Source organism: Triturus cristatus, chromosome 6 (assembly GCF_964204655.1).
Source record: "Triturus cristatus chromosome 6, aTriCri1.1, whole genome shotgun sequence".
NCBI classification, from domain to species: domain Eukaryota; kingdom Metazoa; phylum Chordata; class Amphibia; order Caudata; family Salamandridae; genus Triturus; species Triturus cristatus.
In genome coordinates, this window is record NC_140589.1 from 604,285,131 (window position 1) to 604,302,954 (window position 17,824).

The window sequence follows — 17,824 nt, forward strand, 5'->3', positions numbered from 1 at the left end:
CTGCGTTTCAACCTATTGGTCCTTCTTCAAGTACGACTTCTGACTCACATAAATCTTATCGCAATTGTTCCATTCCTGCAAGATTCAAAGATTACTATATGTCTTAAAATATCTTTTTATTTTTAGACTTTGTTTTTCATTTTTATGGGAATGGAGCTGATGTAAAGGAGTTACTCACATTCTTTCATTATTATTCACGTCATGTTTATTGTAGTATTTCTTTTGTGTTTATTACTGTGACATGGTGCGTATTCCACGTTGTTGTAACGCTGCTCGAGAGTGTATCTTCAAACATGTTTATGTTTGAAGGTGCATCTCTCGTGCCGCGTCTGCTCGGTTAAACATACTACAGTTTGATTTGGATTGAGCGGTTGAACATTATCCAGAGCAGCAGTACTCCCGTGTTTTGCTGGGAAACTAAATAAACTTCTACCTGGATTAAAGTCAACCTACCGTTTTTATTTCACCGGATAATTTGGATATTATTACCATCTTTACATTGGAGAGCTAAAAACACCGCATTGATACCTACTGTACACATCTTAATGGTTATCCTTTTTCAAAAGCCCAAGCACGTTTTACCACTGGCCACGTTACTAACCAGGTTCATTATTACGACATACATAAGATGTAATGCTCCTTTAAATTAAGGACGGTACGGAGAAAAATTCTAAATTTTAAATAACTCCTGATAAAGACATACTTCTAAAAACACTTCCATCACAAAATCAATTGGATTCGTCAAAACCAATTTATTTCATAGCACACAAAAAGTATTTTTAGGACGTTTCACTTTTATTTTTTGTTGAAACCATAAAATTCAGCATTCGATTTTACAGGTATTTACAGTAAATATACAATACGAAAGTCTTAAGTTCCTCGTTTTGAGTAGCTATAAGAATTCAGCAGATGTTCAAAAATGCGATCCACCCGTCTTTCAATTGGTTAAATCCAGGATGGAACTGAAGTAGCTTCTTTCTGCACCTGCTACGAGACAAAAACAGTATTTAGAATTAGCAGTGTATTTTACGTGTGTCAACATTAAATACAAGGCCTAATAAAAACACAAAAAGGGAACTGGTAAATCTCTCATTTAACAGCCGCTGTCACTGATTTTACAAGGTCTCATGTAGTTGGAACACTGTATTAAGATGAAACGAAATCACTCATTCTCTCTGGTCGAGGAATGCTTTCACGATTCTACCCCGTTTCCACACACACGGCACAGCCACTCTTTTTACCATGCTTATATCAGTTTTTTCCATTCTTATTTTTTTATAAATAAAGATAAATTACATCACAGTGTACAATTCATATACAAAAAGACCCGCATATGCCAAAGGAATAGTACAGCAGGTTGTGTTGTGATAACTCTCAAGATGTCTCCATAATCATCAAGGAGCATATCAATCATAGCGTTGCGTCGCACTTGAGCCACGCAAGGGGCGGGGCGCAAGGGCAACGCAGCACTAAAGTCAGATTTATCAAGCCGCGCAAGCCCACCTTGCGTGGCCCTGCATGGCGTGATAAATCTGGAGTAATGCAAGGCAGCGGAAATTGCTGCTTTATGCTACTCTGCCCCAGGGAGGCTATCTATTGACGGAGTGTGGGTGTCCCCACACATTCACCCATGGATTTTGGCACATTCCCAGATTTATCATTAGAGTTAGATCTGCGAATGCATTAAAAAGCTAAGCTTCCCCAGGGGAGTCGTAATGAGGAGAAATATGTCTATTTCTCTTTGTTTTTTCCTCTTCGTATGTGTGCTGTATTCTGAATCACATATAGAAAGAGGTAAATGCCTCTCAGGATTGTTTTTGTGCAGGAAGGCGTACCTTATTAAGATTACAAAATTCATGGTCCCCATAGCCTATCATGTTTAGACAGATATCCTTGCACTGTATATGCCATCCTTTCAAGGGTACATCAGTGGTCCATACCAATACGTGGGATGCTTGCTAGTATTAAGCCGAAGGAGCAAACCTATTATGCTGTCATCACTTGTAATTGACCAACCATACAAGAAGTATTTTGTGCTAGACTTATGGGGCCTCATTACCAGTGACTGATACGGATGGGTCCAGTGGCAAGAGTGACCAATGGCCCCATCAGAAATACAAGGGCACCTGTGACTAAGGCCCTAGAAGCAATCTATAGCTAGACCGAATTGTAAAAATTCCTACCTAGCTTCCATTACATGTCTATCATCTATGCTTTCAAACCTCTTCCCAAATGTGAGAATATTCTTAGAGAGGAACTGTAGTGGCTGGTAGCATACCGCCTAGAAAGGTTTTAGGGTTTGGCACTTTGTTTTAATACAAAGTGAACACTGCTCCAAGCACACATATGGCTGCACTAGCATAGTGTTGTCAAAGTACTGTTGGCCAATATTAGTTTCAACATGGAAGTGAGTGCTGTCTATAACAACCAGGAATCACTAACCCTGACCCCCAGAACTTCCAAAATACAGATGAAACTATTTTTGGCGAAGTTAATCAAATTGCCTGTCAAGTATTATCCGTCGACTTCTAACAGCCAATTCCACTGCCTTTAAACATCTGATGGGATCTAATGAATGCAATATTATATTGATGCAATTGAGTATGCCAAAGCGGAAAATATACCAAAGGTTAATGAATTATTAAAGACAGAAAAACGTTTCAACTGCAATGCTGGAATTAAGTTAGAGTAGTATTAATGGGTTTTAATTTCTCTTCTCATTTTCAAGTCTGTGTTAAAAATATATATCGGGTCAAAAAAGGAACTGATAATAATCAGCTCCAAAGATGGTTAAGTAAATATAAAGGAGACTTGCCCTCTGTGTTCCAGCTCTTTGGCAGTATTATTGGAGCCATTGTAGATTCAGGTAGAAAGAAATCGAAGAAATACTGTATCTATTTTGGCATACTTGAAGGAAATGTTTGTGCGCAGCTCCATCATTTGTTCGAGAGAGGACTGGCATATTTGGACCTCTGGAGAGTGAGAAGCTGCTATCCAGTGTATCGCTGTATGTATTCTAAAGTTAAAACATGGCGCTAGGCAAATGCCAATTAGCAGATGGATTTTTAGGTTAGTCTACAGGAAAAACATGTAAAAACTGAAAGGTTGAATAGCCAAATGTTATGTTATGTTATGTTAAAAGGAATTTATATAGCGCACGTACACCCGGAGGTTTCATGGCGCTTAATTGTCATGATAGAGCGCAGCGGACAAACTAATTTCAAGATAGTGCAATCAGCTGTGTTTTTAGGGCCTTTCTGAAGCTCAGAAGATTGTTTTGCATACGGATGTCAAGAGGTAGCGAGTTCCAGAGGCCAGGTGCGAGGTACGAGAACCTACACCCTCCCTGGCGTTTCCGTTTAATGGTTGGAGTAGCGAGTAGCATGAGGTTGCCAGACCGTAGAGAGCGTCGTGGTATGTATTTTATGATCAAGTTGCTGAGAAATTTAGGGCTCTTACAATGCAGAGATTTGAAGAGGAGGCAGCCGATCTTGAAGGCTGCCCGTTGAGCAATAGGGAGCCAGTGTAGATTAGCCAAAAGGGGGCTGGCGGAATGCCATTTAGGTTGCTTGAAAATCAATCTAGCTGCCTGGTTCTGTATCATTTGAAGACGTTTAAGCAGAAACATGGGTAGGCCAAAATGTTGGATATAGTGTGGTCGATACGCCACCCACTTGTGTGACTAAAATATAGCAAAAGGTCTGCAAAGCAGACTAATGTAAATGCAGCTATAGCTGCAGTGCTAAAGAACAAATTACTTATTTTCAGTAAAGCCTTATCTGGTAGACTCCATCTAGCCACAGATTCCTTAACTTAGAATATCTTGTGGGAGACTGGATCATGAAGATTTTTAAGCAGTACCCCTGCATGCCGGTTGGAGGCGCCATTCAGCTCTGCATCAGAAATGACGGGCGTACTACTTATATAGGCAACCCTCGGCCTGCTGACGTCAGTTACTTTCACAACTTTCCATGCCAGGAATGCCGAGCCACGATGAGAACTGACCACTGGTGAAAAAAAGAATAAGGCCCTAAAAGAGGGGTCATACCTTAACCAGTTCACAGAAAGGGGAGAATGGGAGGGTCAGTAAGGAATCTGCAGCTAGAGTCTCTACCAGAAAAGGCATTATCGAAAGTAACTTGTTCATCTGAAAGAGACTTAATGCTGCAGATTCCAAGCTATACCTTCCAAACGGTGGGACGGAGTACCCGATTAGACCAAAGAGTCCTGTAGGACCAAACGGACAAAGGACCCATCGTGACGGACCTGACTTTCCAGGCAGTAATGTTTTGTGAACATGTGTAGTGATGCCCACATCGCCGCCTGAGAGATCTCCAGGAGAGGAATGCTGCGCGCTAATGCAGTGGTCGGGGCCTTGGATCTGGTAGCGTGAGCGTGCAAGCCGTCATGGGGCTGTTTCTTGGCCAATGCATAGTAGATCTTAATGCAAAAGACAATCCATTGTGAGTTGGTCCGCTTCTGCACAGCCTTCCATTTTTTGGCTCTGACCTAACCCACGAAGAATTGATTATTCACTGGGAACTCTTTTGTGCGATCGAGGTAGAACGACAAAGCTCCTTTTGGGTCAAAACGGTGGATTATCTCCTCCTCCTTGGCAAGATGAGGTAGAGCAAAGAAGGTAGGCAGGGTAATCTCCGGCCTACGTGGAAGAGAGTAACAACCTTCGGAAGGAAGGAGGCATTTGTCTGGAGGACCAGTTTGTCCGGGTAAAAGGAGGTGCAGGAACACTGAAAAGAGGGCCTGCAATTCACTGATCCTCTTAGCCAATGTAATGGACACTAAAAAGACGATTTTAATGGTCAGCTGCCGAAGAGGGCAAAGGTTCGAATGGTGCACCCATCCGGAAAGTGAGAACAATGTTGAAGTCCAACTGAGGCATGATAAATGGCGTTGGGGGAATATGTGCTGCAGACCTTTAAGGAAATCTGAAAAGAGATGGTTGGCCCGGCAACTGCAGGAATGCAGAGATTACAGAAAGATACCCCTTGCCCACTGAAAGTGCCAGTAGAAGAGCCCTGCTGTGCCAAAGATAGGGCAAACAAAAGAACCTTGGATAGAGATGCAAAAAGGGTTTCAACATTGTAGGAGTACTCCATGGCACAAATTTATCCCAATGGCAGCCGTATTTCGACTTGGTGCAGAGAGGCCTGGCTGCCAGAATAACTTCACAGACTTCGGTTAAAAGGTCGAACGCTGTCAACTCTCGCAGCTCAATCTCCACACATGCAGGTAGAGGGTGTGCAGGTCTAGGTGCGTAGCCCTGCCCTGCTGCTGTGACAGAAAATCTTCCTGAATAGGCAGCCTAAGTGAAAGACTGATGGCCATGTTAAACAGCTCAGGATACCAGACTCTCCATGCTCAATCCGCAGCCACAAGAATAACTTGGGCCTGGCCGTACCTGATCTTCTAGAGAACTCTGGACAGGAGTGGTATTGGCAGAAAGGTGTACAGGAGGCCGGAGCTACATTCAAGACGAAAAGTATCTCAGAGGCTGACATTGTGCGTTCTCGGCGAACAGATCAAATCAAGGCTCTCCCCACTGCTGAAAGAGACCTTGAACAACCTCCTATTGGGGATGTCATTCGTGATCTGCTAGGCATCTCTGGCTGAGTTTGTCGGCTCTGGCATTGAGAGATCTCGCCAAATGCTGAACCACCAGAGAAATGCCCTGACGTTCCAACCATGTCCAGAGGCACAGGCCCTCTTGACACAGGGTCCTCGACCCCATCCAACCGTGTTTGTTGCAATACCACATGGTAGTGGTGTTGTCTGTGAATGCCTGCACCAGCCTTCTCTTGATCGAATGAAGAAAGGCTTTTAAAGCCAAGCGAAACACCCAAAGCTCCAGCAGGTTTCTGAGGAGGTCGGAGACCAGAGTCCTCCAATCTTCACTTCTCCCAGATGGCCGCCCCAGCCCAGGAGTTACGCATCTGTCACTACCATTAAATATGGTTAGGGAACTGAGAGGGGTATGTCACTGACCCAGTTGTGTTTCGTTAGCCACCACTGTAGGCCAATTGCAGTTCTGTCCGAGTTCTGGACCATGTCGGAGAGATTCCCTTGATGCTGCTCTCAGTGGGCCTTCAGATTACACTGCAGAGCCCCCATATGCCAGCTGTCATGTGTCACCAGCAGGAAACAGGAGGCCATGAGGCTAAACAGCTTCGGAGTCGGTCTCACTGAATTCCAAGTTAGAGGCTGAAACAATAGAATAATAGTCTGAATATCCTGGACTTGCCACTTGAGAGGATAGATACGAAACTGCACCGGGTCCAGAACAGTTGGGATAAAAGGGAGCATCTAAGTGTGAGTCAGGTGCGACTTTGGCGTTTTGATAGTGAACCCCAGCAAATGCGGGAGGTTCACCGTAGTTTGAAGGTGGTGAAAACTGCTTGGGGTAAGTCCGCCTTCAACAGCCAATCATCAAGGTAGGGGAAGACTGAACTCCCCCCATCTCCACAGGTGAGCTGTGACCACCGCCATCACCTTGGTGAACACCCGGGAGACGCTGGTAAGGCTGAAAGATAACACAGCAAACTGAAAGTGTTCTTGGTACACCGTGAGCCACAGATAGCGTCGGTTGGCCAGCAGGACAGGAATGTGTAAATATGAGTTCTGCAAGTCCGACACAACCATCCAGTTTCCTGGGTCTATAGCAGACAAAACTTGAATGAGCAGTTTGAACTTCTCCTTTTTCCAGAAGAGGTGGAGAAGAATAAGACGAAGTCCATTGTCCTTCATTGGCACCAGAAAATAGGGAGAATAACAACCACAACTTACTTCTGATGCAGGCACCCTCTATATGGCTCCCCCTTGGTCAAGAGAACTTGCCCATGGACCTGGCCACAGCCATGCTGTCCTTGAAGTGCTCCAGCGCTGAATCTGCCTCATCTTAAAAAAGGTGAGAACCATCAAAGGTATGTCGATGAGGGAACCTGACATCCCCTGAAAAGCCAGATTTCCTCAGCCAGGTGTGGTGCCTCAAGGCCACAGATGATAAAAATGCTCTGTCCAGCGAGTCAGTCGTGTTAAGTCCACATCAGCTTTGCCGCATCACTCCAATCGGCAACAGCTTAAGAGAGTATGGCCCGGCCTCCTCCAGGACCACAGGAAGCACTTACGCAACAGAATGCTATACTGTATTTGAATAACGACTCAATAGGCATGTGGTATTCACTGACCGCAGTGCCAGGCTGCTGCAAGAGAACATTCTCTTACTGAAGGTATCCATCCTCTTGGGTTTCCAATCCGGTGCAGTGATAGGGAAGACAACAGGGTGGATACGGGATGAGGAGGTTTGGACCACCACTATCAGGGATAGGGAGCTATGTAAGGTAACTAGGAACCCCAGCAGCTGGTCGATGGCGGCAGGCAATTATCCTATTCACAGAAGCCCCTGTGCAGGGCTTGGACCAGACCCCAAGTAGGACGTCCAGAAGGGCTTCAGTGAATGGGAGTAAGGGTTCTGTAGGGGTGACTCCCGCCTGAAGTACTTCCGTCAAGACAGTCTTCTTTGCCACTGAGGGTAGGTCAAGATCCAGGACCTCAGCCGCCCTGCATACCACCGTTGCAAATGAGGCTCCCTCTTCTGTAGCCACAGTAGGAGGGAAAACCAGGCCAGTGTGAGGTGAGGTGTCCAACACACTGGCCTCACCCAGTTCCTCATAGCAGTTGTCTTATTCCTCAGCTGGTTCGCCTCCATAAGGGTCCATAGACCATTAAATAAGGCTCTGGCTCCGCTCTGGGAAGAATATCCTCTGTCGGCGTTGGATGACTCCTATCCGGTTCTGTGTCGGAGTTGGGAATGACAATGGGGATGGTGCTGCCTAGGTGTGTTGGAGCTGGAGCAGTCTGATCACTGGCTCTGCTCTGGATCCAGCGAGGGATCCCTGGGGCCCAACTGGCACTACGGGTGATCCGCCGTCGTGGTCCCAGTAGGGGTCCCTCCCATGCCAATGGGGCCAAAGGCGCTGCAGAGGGGCTGGCCCGCCCAAAGATGAGGTGTATGGCCTCATACATTCTTTTAGCTGGGCAGCGGTCGCTCTCGCAAAAGTGGGGAAGCACGGAGCAAACCCTGGCCCAGGCCTTGCCGACTTGCAGGGCCCCGAGTGTTGACACTCCCTTATCTCGTTAGATGACTTTGGCAGGCAGAGTGAAGTTGAAGGGCATTCGGACTTCCTCAAATTCTTGTGTTTGTAGGACTTCCCCGATTACTTTGAATGCGACGATAAACATTGGTAGGGGCCCCGTGACTGGTCCTAGAGACCTCCCAAGCGAACGGGACCTCCAGCATCAGAGAGTTGACGAACGTCGGCCAGCGAGGAGTTTGAGGAATTGCTCTCTCGGTGCCTTGGGGGTGCAAGGTGCGGTATTTCTCACACACCTTGGAGTCATGTCCTGGCTCCAGGCACCACTAATATAGCAAGTGAAGGTTGGTCACAGACATTTGTCAATGAAAGGTCCCGCATGGTTTGAAACCAGCAGGTTTCTTTGGTGACATGCTCACACCAGGAGATGAAAAATCTCAAAATGAGTCAACAAAAACTCGAAAAACACCAGTCAAAAAATGACTGAGTGGTAGCTCAGACCGGACCGGAGCTATCTGGGGTGGAAAGGAAAAACCTAACGTCAACGCGCCGAGGTGGGGCCTACATTGGTAGCGAGCACGTCATTTCCACTGCAAACGCAGAACTGAACACCACCACCCACCGACATGCAGGGACACTGCTCGAAATCTTCCAGATCCAGTCTGATGCTTGGTTAAATTCCAAGGTAAGAAATCTGTGGCTAGAAGTCTATCAGATATGTCAGGCAATTATTTTGACATGTTGAAGTCTACCTCTCGTTGATTACATTTTTCAAGTTTGCCCTGCTCAGAGCACTTTGAGCCAATGTTCAAGGTTTTTACCAGAACATTGGCAACAAGGTGCCCGACCTAGTAAAACTCCCCTCGCGCACAACAACACATTTCGACTTCCATCTTGCAAATTAAGTCAGAAGGTGAAACTGTTCACTGGGGAGAACTGCTAGTCTTTACTTGACCCTCCATCCATTGCATTAAGTCTGAAAAGGCACCTAGCACTTACTCGCCCGTAGCAAACATTTCTATACTACATTATTTTTTATGGATGATTTTGTAATTTTCTTTAAACATTCATATATCATATTTTTTATTTACTTGAATGCTGTTTCTGTGGAGCTAAAATATTTTACATGCACTCTGGAGATTCCCGTTGCTTGATCCAAAGCCACTAAGTGTCAATCCAGGATTCCTCAAGAATTCTGCTTTTACTTTTTAGGAACTAGATTGCTTTGTGGGAGCTTAGTTCCAGATCAAGACGGAATCCTCTTTCCCCTAGTTATCAATACAATTCCTCACAAGCCACCTACACACTGAAAAGGCTGTACTAATTATGAAAGAAAACTTAGAGAATAATTAATAAAACTATAGACATTTTTCGGAAGAATTTAAGACAAGCTGAAAAAATGTAACTGGGGATGGGGAGATAGCCACGCAACAGGATGACCTGGGAGCTCCAGAGTGGCTTTATCTCTGAGCAGTATATGGGTATCAGAACTCTGTGTGAGAAAAGTGATTTAATGAACAAGATGGGAAACTGCATATATCCTCTCATCTTAATGCTACTTGTGAGTTTCTCAAACATCAAAAGAATCACATAGTGAAGACTGCTAAAACGAATCCATCATGATGATCTTGCCTTTTGGTAAGAGAAGCTCATGGTCTGGTCTGCTTGATATTCTGACTAGATGCTAGAGGTGAGTATTAAGAGAGACTTTATTTGAGGTCTGGTTCCCATTATTGCGTTTATGGGGTTCTACTTCCTATGAAGACTTGATTTGGGGACCCCAAAATACACTCCTCTCTGTCCACACCCTTTACCTCTTGGACATTCTTCCACAGGCCCCTGGGAAAATTTCATGATTTTATATCCTGTGATGGTGAACAGCATTCATTCTGGATGGTATCCTATGTAGCATTCTATGTTAAATGCAAGGTTTCCACACAACAAAGTGTGCAACCTGTGTTTTTTTCATTATTGTTGAAGATGAGGCAACAGGCTTTTCTTTCTAAATGAAATTTATATAAACTGAAACGTAAGTAAGGTCGGAGTAATTATGGTTCATGTTTAAGCTGCTGTTTTTCCCTAGTAATTAAAGAGCACCAAACTGCTGATTCTTAAAAGGGTATCTGAAAATTGAAGTCTCGCCTTAATGTAAAGAACTACATTATCTCAACTTAGATATTTAATCTTGAAACAAGTTAAGGTTTTGGTAAGTGCTGCCAATAATGCTGATGGACAGAGTTAATCAAGATAAAAGACTAAATATTGAGAGGCCCATAAACTATCCTTACTTCATGTCACAATTCTTTAAGAACAGCCTGAAGCTACCAATGGTAGAGGGCCTCCTGTCTCAGATGGACAACCGTATACGCCCTTTCACACACAGGAAAGAAGAGAGCATTTTTATGTTTATAGAGCACATGATATCAAAAATAACTGACAGGCTACGTCCCTTTTTAGATGTTTCTAATGACATCTGTCATAAATTGTTTGGAAAAAAATGAAGAATCAGGCAGAAAGAGTGGGCTTAGGAGTCAGCCTCCTTCAGTCACTGGCGTGCCTGCTTTTTCCTGTTAAGCATTACTTGGATGGCCTGTCAATCAAGCCCATGGCATTTCTTTTATAGATACATTTTACCATTGCCTTTATATTATGCCTTTGGTGATGGGGGCACTGAGTAGCTCCTTACTGTGACTGCAGCATGCTGTCAGACAAAACAGCATTCACTGACTTTGTCTGTGTGTCAGTAAAAGCAGAGACCATGCTATACTTCACCACTGCAACACCATTGAATTCAATGGTAATAGTACGAATACGAATTACATGTCAATAGGGGTAATACCAACATTCTGTAGCATTTATTATACTGTGGAAGCTTGTGCTGTCATTTTCCAACATTGTCAATAAAGCACTGAATTACTAACCTGTGTCCCAAAGACTTTCTTTCACTTGTATTATGCTTTTGCTGCAGGCATAAGATCAACCACTAGAGGTCCCTACACCCCAGAACCCCAGTACAAAAGCTCAAGAGCCACAAGTGATCTGAAACTGTGCTGTGGCTCTCCAAGGGTCATGGCATGTTATATGTATTTGTAAAGCGCACTATCACCTGCAAGGGTATCCTGGTGCGGAGCAGGTGTGTGTGCCTAGGACTGTCTATGGTAGGTTGGTTAGTTGAAAAGCCAGGTCTTCATCTTCTTGCACAATTCAATAAGAGAGGAGGTGGTGAACTTGTTTCTTATGCTTGAGGGTCTTGCCCGAGAAGGAGCATATGAGTGGTGTGTCATCTGTGTAGGATTGGTTCTAGATGTGTGCGCAGATGACGTTGGCCAGAGGGATCAAGTATGCATTGAAGAGGGTGGGGCTGAGGCACTCCTCAGACAAATTTGTAGGCTTTCCAGTAGTAAGGTGCTAGGCTGACAGTCAGTGTAATATTGATTAAGAAGGAGCAGACCCAGGGGACAGCGGGTGCTTGGATGCCAATTTTGTGCTAGTACCTGATGAGAATGGGGCGTGAAACTGTGTCAAATTCTGCAAAGTGGTCCAGGAGAATGAGAGCTGCCATGCCTCCCGTGTCAAGGATGATGCGGATGTCTTCTGTGGCCGCAATGAGCACTGTTTCTGTACTGTCGTTGGGTCTGAATCCAGACTGTGTTGTCGAGGAGCTAGTGTTTGCTGAAATGATCAATGAGGCGTTGGGTCCTCCAAACACCCCCCTGTAAGCCATTTGGCTTTTATTTTAAGAAACATTCCTGGGGAGCTGCTGCACTTCCTGCACAACATGCCTCAAACATGCTGGTGGTGCCCCTGTGATCTTCATAGGGCCACCACATAAAAATTATGCAAATTTTAACACCCTCACAGGGTATTATCGAGCACTCGATTTGCCTAAACCTTGAATATATTATTAGCCGCTTTGCTGCTTTCCTTCAGTCTCATGGGTATCTTGTGCTGCAGCCTTTTCCCCTTTTTTCCCCCATTCGTGCTGCCCTGGTATTACCCGGGGCACCCAGAGTTGGTGGTCGTTGGGGGCTATGGGGAAGTGCTCCAAGGCACCTGCACCTCCAGCCGACTGTCTGCAAGTGCACGCACTTCCTGTGCAGCATGCTGGAGCCAACACATCTCCTGTTTAGCTTCTGCACTGTGGGAGCAGTTTCTCTTCTTGAACAGCCCAAGTGAAGCCCAGGTAGGGAGGCTGGTGTGCCCCACCCCAATCCCATTCCTGACACAGGTACAGAGGGGCAGGCAAGGCACCTAGCCCTGGAATTGCTTCGGTGCTGGATCTCTGGGATCATTAATTTATGCACCACCTTCCTGGGAAATCGAGGTCCTCGGGCGAAAATGAATATGCTACTTACCAGTATGCATCTGTTCTTGGCATGTAGGACTGCTGACATTCATATCTGTGCATAGATCGCCGCCTAGTGTTGGGTCCGGATGTTTGCACGTTGTTGTCCTGGAAGAGTCTTCGAAGTATCCTGAGATAGGTGACTCCTCCCCTGGACCACAGTGCGCATGGGCATCCTCTCCATCCTCAGATTGTTTTTCGCCATTGTGGAGTGATGGAGTAGATACAGAAAGTGATGACCATGCTATACAGTAATTCTGAGAGCTGCAGCTGCTACAGGCGCCGGGGAGGAGGGTGGGCGATATGAATGTCAGCAGCCCTACATGCCAAGAACAGATGCATACTGGTAAGTAGCATATTCAGTTCGAGGCATGTGGGCTGCTGAATTCATATCTGTGCATAGAATAAATAGCAGTACCTCCTATTAGCGGCGGCCACCAGTGTCAGCTGCAGCGGTCTGAAAAAGAGTTCTGAGAACAGCCTGTCCTACAGCTGCCTGCTGTTTTGAATGTACATCTACACAGTAGTGTTTGGTAAATGTATGTATAGTGGATCATGTGGCTGCTCTACATATTTCCTGTAAAGGAATGTTTCCCAGGAAAGCCATGGACGCCCCTAACTTACGTGTTGAATGGGCTAGTGGGGAAATCGTTAATGTGCGTTTAGCCTTTTGATAGCAAATTTGAATACATTTAACGATCCATCTGGCTATACCTGCTTTGGAAATGGCGTTGCCCCTGTGTTGTGGGGAAAAGGCAACGAAAAGTTGTTTTGTCTTCCTAAAGACTTTAGTTCTGTCTATATAATACATGAGGGCTCTTTTTACATCTAGTGTATGGAGCATTCTCTCTGCTACGTTTTGTGGATTTTGGAAGAAAACAGGCAGTTCTATAGTTTGATTCATGTGGAACTGCGATATTACTTTAGGCATGAATTTGGGGTTGGTACGTAGTACGACCCTGTTTGCGTGAACCTGTATGAATGGCTCTTGAATGGTTAGTGCCTGGAGTTCACTAACTCTTCTTAACGAAGTGATTGCCACTAGGAAAGCTACTTTCCAGGTGAGGAATTGAATCTCACATGAGTGGAGAGGTTCGAAGGGTGGACCCATCAGTCGGGTGAGGACCAAGTTGAGGTTCCACACCGGTGCTGGTGGGTGTGTTGGGGGAATTACTCGTTTAAGTCCCTCCAAGAAAGCTTTGATGGCAGGCACTCTGAACAAAGAGAGGTGCTGCCTGTTCTGGAGATAGGCTGCTATTGCGGTTAAATGTATACGTATTGAGGTGTATGCCAGATTGCATCGGTATAGGTGTAAGAGGTAACAGATTATGTTCTGAATGGATGCGTCTAGCGGGTTAATGTCATTGTTGTGGCAGTAAATGACAAACCTCTTCCATTTAGCTGCATAGCAAGCTCTGGTAGTGGGTCTCCTGGCCTCCCTGATGATATCCATACAGTCAGGTGGCAGGTTTAGATAGCCAAACTCTAAGACTTCAGGAGCCAGATTGCCAGGTTCAGCTGTTGCGGATCTGGGTGCTGAATCTCGCCATGGTTCTGCGTTAAGAGTGCGGGTTTGATCCGCAGCCTTTGATGCGGCACCACGGAAAGTTCTAGAAAGGTGGTGTACCATGGTTGGCGCGCCCATGTGGGAGCAACTAGGATGAGTGTCAGTGAGTGCTGTCGCAGTTTGCGTGCCACCAGCGGTATCAATGGCGCTGGGGGAAAAGCGTACGCAAATCTGCCGGACCAGTTCATCCATATCGCATTGCCCTGCGACTGTGGATGTGGGAACCTGGCGGCAAAGCTTTGGCATTTTGCGTTTTCGTGTGTGGCGAACAGGTCTATCTCTGGATGACCCCACTGTTGGAAGTACGGTTGGAGTACTGACGGATGTAGCTCCCACTCGTGCATCTGGTGGCTGTGTCTGCTGAGCAGATCCGCCATCTGGTTGTCCTTGCCGGGGAGGTGTTCCGCCATGAGGAATATGTTCCTCTGAATGGCCCACTTCCACATGCTCTGAGCCAGATGAGACAACTGTGGAGAGTGTGTTCCTCCCTGCTTCTGTATGTAGTACATGGCAGTCATGATGTCCGTCCGGATCAACACGACTTTGTTGCACAAGTGTACCTTGAATGCTTTCATTGCCAGGAAGATTGCCATCAGTTCTAGAAGGTTGATGTGCATCTTCTTTTGTTGTATTGTCTATAATCCCTGCACTGTGTAATTGAGTACATGAGCTCTCCATCCCTGGAGAGACGCGTCCGCCGTCAGTATTATTTGTGGAACAGGCTCTTGGAACGGTCGGCCCTTGCAAAGGTTTTGTGGATTCCACAAATGCAGAGAGTTGTATGCCCGACCGCTCACCAACACTAGGTCTTTTAGTTGCCCTTGAGCCTGATTCCATTGACGTGCTAAGCACTCCTGAAGCGGGTGCATATGTAGTCTCGCGTGTGGGACTATGAAAATGCAGGAGGCCATCATGCCTATCAACTGTATGAACACTCGCGCAGGAAGGGAGTGTTGAGGTTTGAACTTTGAGATCAGCATTTGCATGCTGTTGATCCTCACTAAATTTGGCTGAGCTGTGGCTGCCAGAGTGTCTATGGTCGCACCCAGGTACTGTTGTACATGTGCGGGTTGGAGATGTGATTTCGGGTAATTTAGTGAGAATCCCAGGCTGTGAAGAAGGTGAATGGTGATTGACATGTGGCTGGCACATTGCAGGGCTGACTTTGCCTGAACAAGCCAGTCGTCCAGGTAAGGGTAGACGTGAATGTGTTGTCTCCGTAGATGTGCAGCCACTGAAGCTAGGCACTTAGTGAAAACTCTGAGTGCTGTTGTCACACCGAAGGGGAGGACTTTGAATTGGTAGTGCTGCCCCTGAATAGTGAACCGGAGATATTTTCTGTGTGACGGGTGTATGGGGATGTGGAAGTACGCATCTTTGAGGTCTAGTGTGGCTAGGAAGTCTCCCTGTCTGAGCAGCGGGAGAACCTGCTGTAGGGTGAGCATATGGAAATGCTCTGAGAGAATGTAGTGGTTGAGGGGTCTCAGGTCTAGTATAGGTCTGAGTGACCCGTCCTTCTTCGGTATTAAGAAGTACAGAGAGTACACCCCTGTCCCCTGCTGGTGGACGGGCACGACCTCTATTGCACCTTTTTGCAGCATACTTAGCACTTTCTGCTGCAATAATGCTAAGTGCTCTGAGGACATAGGACGGTGCTTTGGCGGTATTGTGGGTGGAGTGGAGGTTAATTTGAGACAGTAACCGTGTTGGATAACATCCCTGACCCACCTGTCCGTGGTGATGGTATTCCACGTGGACAGGAACCGCTGGAGTCTCCCCCCGACAGGTGTTATGTGGTCGGGGGGAAGGGAGAGGGCGTCACTGTTTGTTCTTGGGTGAGGACCTGGTGTTGCCGTAACCGCGTCCTCTGCCCTTGGTGCTGGAGCCACGATATCCACCTCTGGTGTTTTTATCGTAGGTACTCTGTGTGCCCCCTTTATTGTATGTTTGCTGTGACCCCTGTCCTCTAGCCGCTCCCCTATTTCCGGGGCGACGAAAGGAGCCACTACGAAATGTCTGCGTTTGCAGAGCCCCCATTGACTTTGCAGTGTCTGTGTCCTTTTTGATCTTTTCTAGGGTGGTGTCAACTTCTGGTCCGAATAAGTAGTCAGGGTTGACAGGCTGATTGAGGATGTTATTTTGAACCTCAGGTTTGAATCCGGAGATTCTTAACCAAGCGTGTCGTCGTAGCATGACGCTGGTGTTTATTGCCCTCGCAGCTGTGTCGGCGGCATCCAGTGCACACTTAATGGATGCGTTTGTGAGAAGTTGTCCCTCTCTGATGAGGAGCTCTGCTGCCTCTTTGTACTCGTCTGGTAGATGTTGGAGTAGTGACTCCAACGTGTCATAGTGTGAGCGATCGTAGCGAGCCAGGAGCGCCTGTGTATTGGCAATGCGCCAGATGTTTGCTGCTTGGGCTGCAATCCTTTTGCCGGAGGTCTCCAGCACCTTGGACTCCTTGTCCGGGGGAGGAGCATCACCAGTTGTCTGCGAGTGCGCTCGTTTGCGAGCGTTAGCAACCACGATGGAGTCCAGAGGTAACTGGCCTCTAATGTACATAGGGTCCCCGGGCGCAGGCTTGTATTTTTTCTCGATCCTGGGGTTTATCACCCGTGCCCTGGTTGTTTCCTTGAAAATGTCCTTTGCTGGCTTGAGGACACCTTTTAACATGGGCAGAGTCTTGACAGTCCTCTCTGAGGAGGCGAAAGTGTCCACTAAGAAATCATCCTCAATTGTGTCGGAGTGGAGTTGCACTCCATGATTGGCTGCGGCACGTTCAATGAGGGCATTGAAGGCAGCAGTGTCCTCTGTGGGAGATGTTTTGGCGCCATAAAGCTGCGTGTCCTGGGTATCTGTAGTGGCACCCGGGTCTGCAGGGTCATCCCAAGCTTGATCTGGGTCCTGGTGCTCCTCAGGATCTATATCCCTGGGGTAGGTGGTGTCATCACCCATGTAATCCTCCATTGCGTCCGTGTCGGAGGGCGTCGGAGAAAAGGACTGGGGATCTGGATAGGAGGTGTGGAGGCGTTCATATAGAACTGGTTCCGATTCCGCTGGCAGTTTTTGATTTAGAGGGATTCTGTAAGAGTCCAAAGCCTGGTCGGAAGTGACCTTCCGTCTTCGGAGCATGAGCCTGCCGGTGTTGGCGTCGATGAATTGGGACGGCGAAGGCCCAGTAGGAGAGTGTCCAGTAGATGGGGACCTTGTCTGGGTGACACGTGTTCGGATCTCGAATAGTTTTGGCGCTGTGGACGGCGGCAAACCAAAAGTGATGTTGGTTGGTGCCGAAGGTGCCTTTGGAGCCTTTTTCGGCTCGGAGCCCGACGTGTACTGGAGGGCTGCCTGGTCTCTGATACGTTGCAAGGACGCTGCAACTTGTCGCACCGAGAACGCCGAAGGTTCTTTGGTGCCGAGTGGTTCTGTAGAGGTAGGCGTGGACTTCTTCGGAGCCACAGGGTCATCGAGTCGAGGAGAGGTAGTAGCGGTCGACGGCGTCGATGAGTGGACCGTAGTCGCTGCCTTTGAAGTGGGTTCCGATAGAGCGGCCATTTTAACCTTGGTTGTCGGGGCCGATTGCTTCGGTGCCGGGGGCCGAGGCGCTTTGGTGGTACCCATGGCCTTCCTTTTTGGATCGGTGCCGACATCCGCTGCAGCGAGTTCGGCGCCGAAATCCCTTTTGGTGCGTTCGGAGCTGATGGTTTTGGCTGGCGTCGAAGGAGTGGAGGTCTTCGAGCCGACCAGTGCCAGTTTCACTTTCGGTTTCTGTTGAACTGGTGCGACGATTGGTTTCGGTTTCGTTGAAGG

The 17,824-nt window shown here is 47.0% G+C and overlaps 1 protein-coding gene across 5 annotated transcripts in view; it reads right to left on the reverse strand.

The window, feature by feature from the left end:
• Window positions 1-732: 732 nt before the first annotated feature.
• SNX14 (sorting nexin 14) overlaps window positions 733-17,824 on the reverse strand; it is a 609,680-nt gene continuing 592,588 nt past the window's right edge. For 3 of the 5 annotated variants that reach the window (XM_085611048.1, XM_085611046.1, XM_085611045.1), the window contains one exon: window positions 733-987. In XM_085611048.1, the coding sequence (XP_085467174.1) occupies window positions 946-987 (42 nt within the window). In that variant the 3' untranslated portion in view covers window positions 733-945. The remainder of the gene's footprint in view (window positions 988-17,824) is intronic. The other 2 variants (XM_085611049.1, XM_085611047.1) reach the window with 1 other exon arrangement.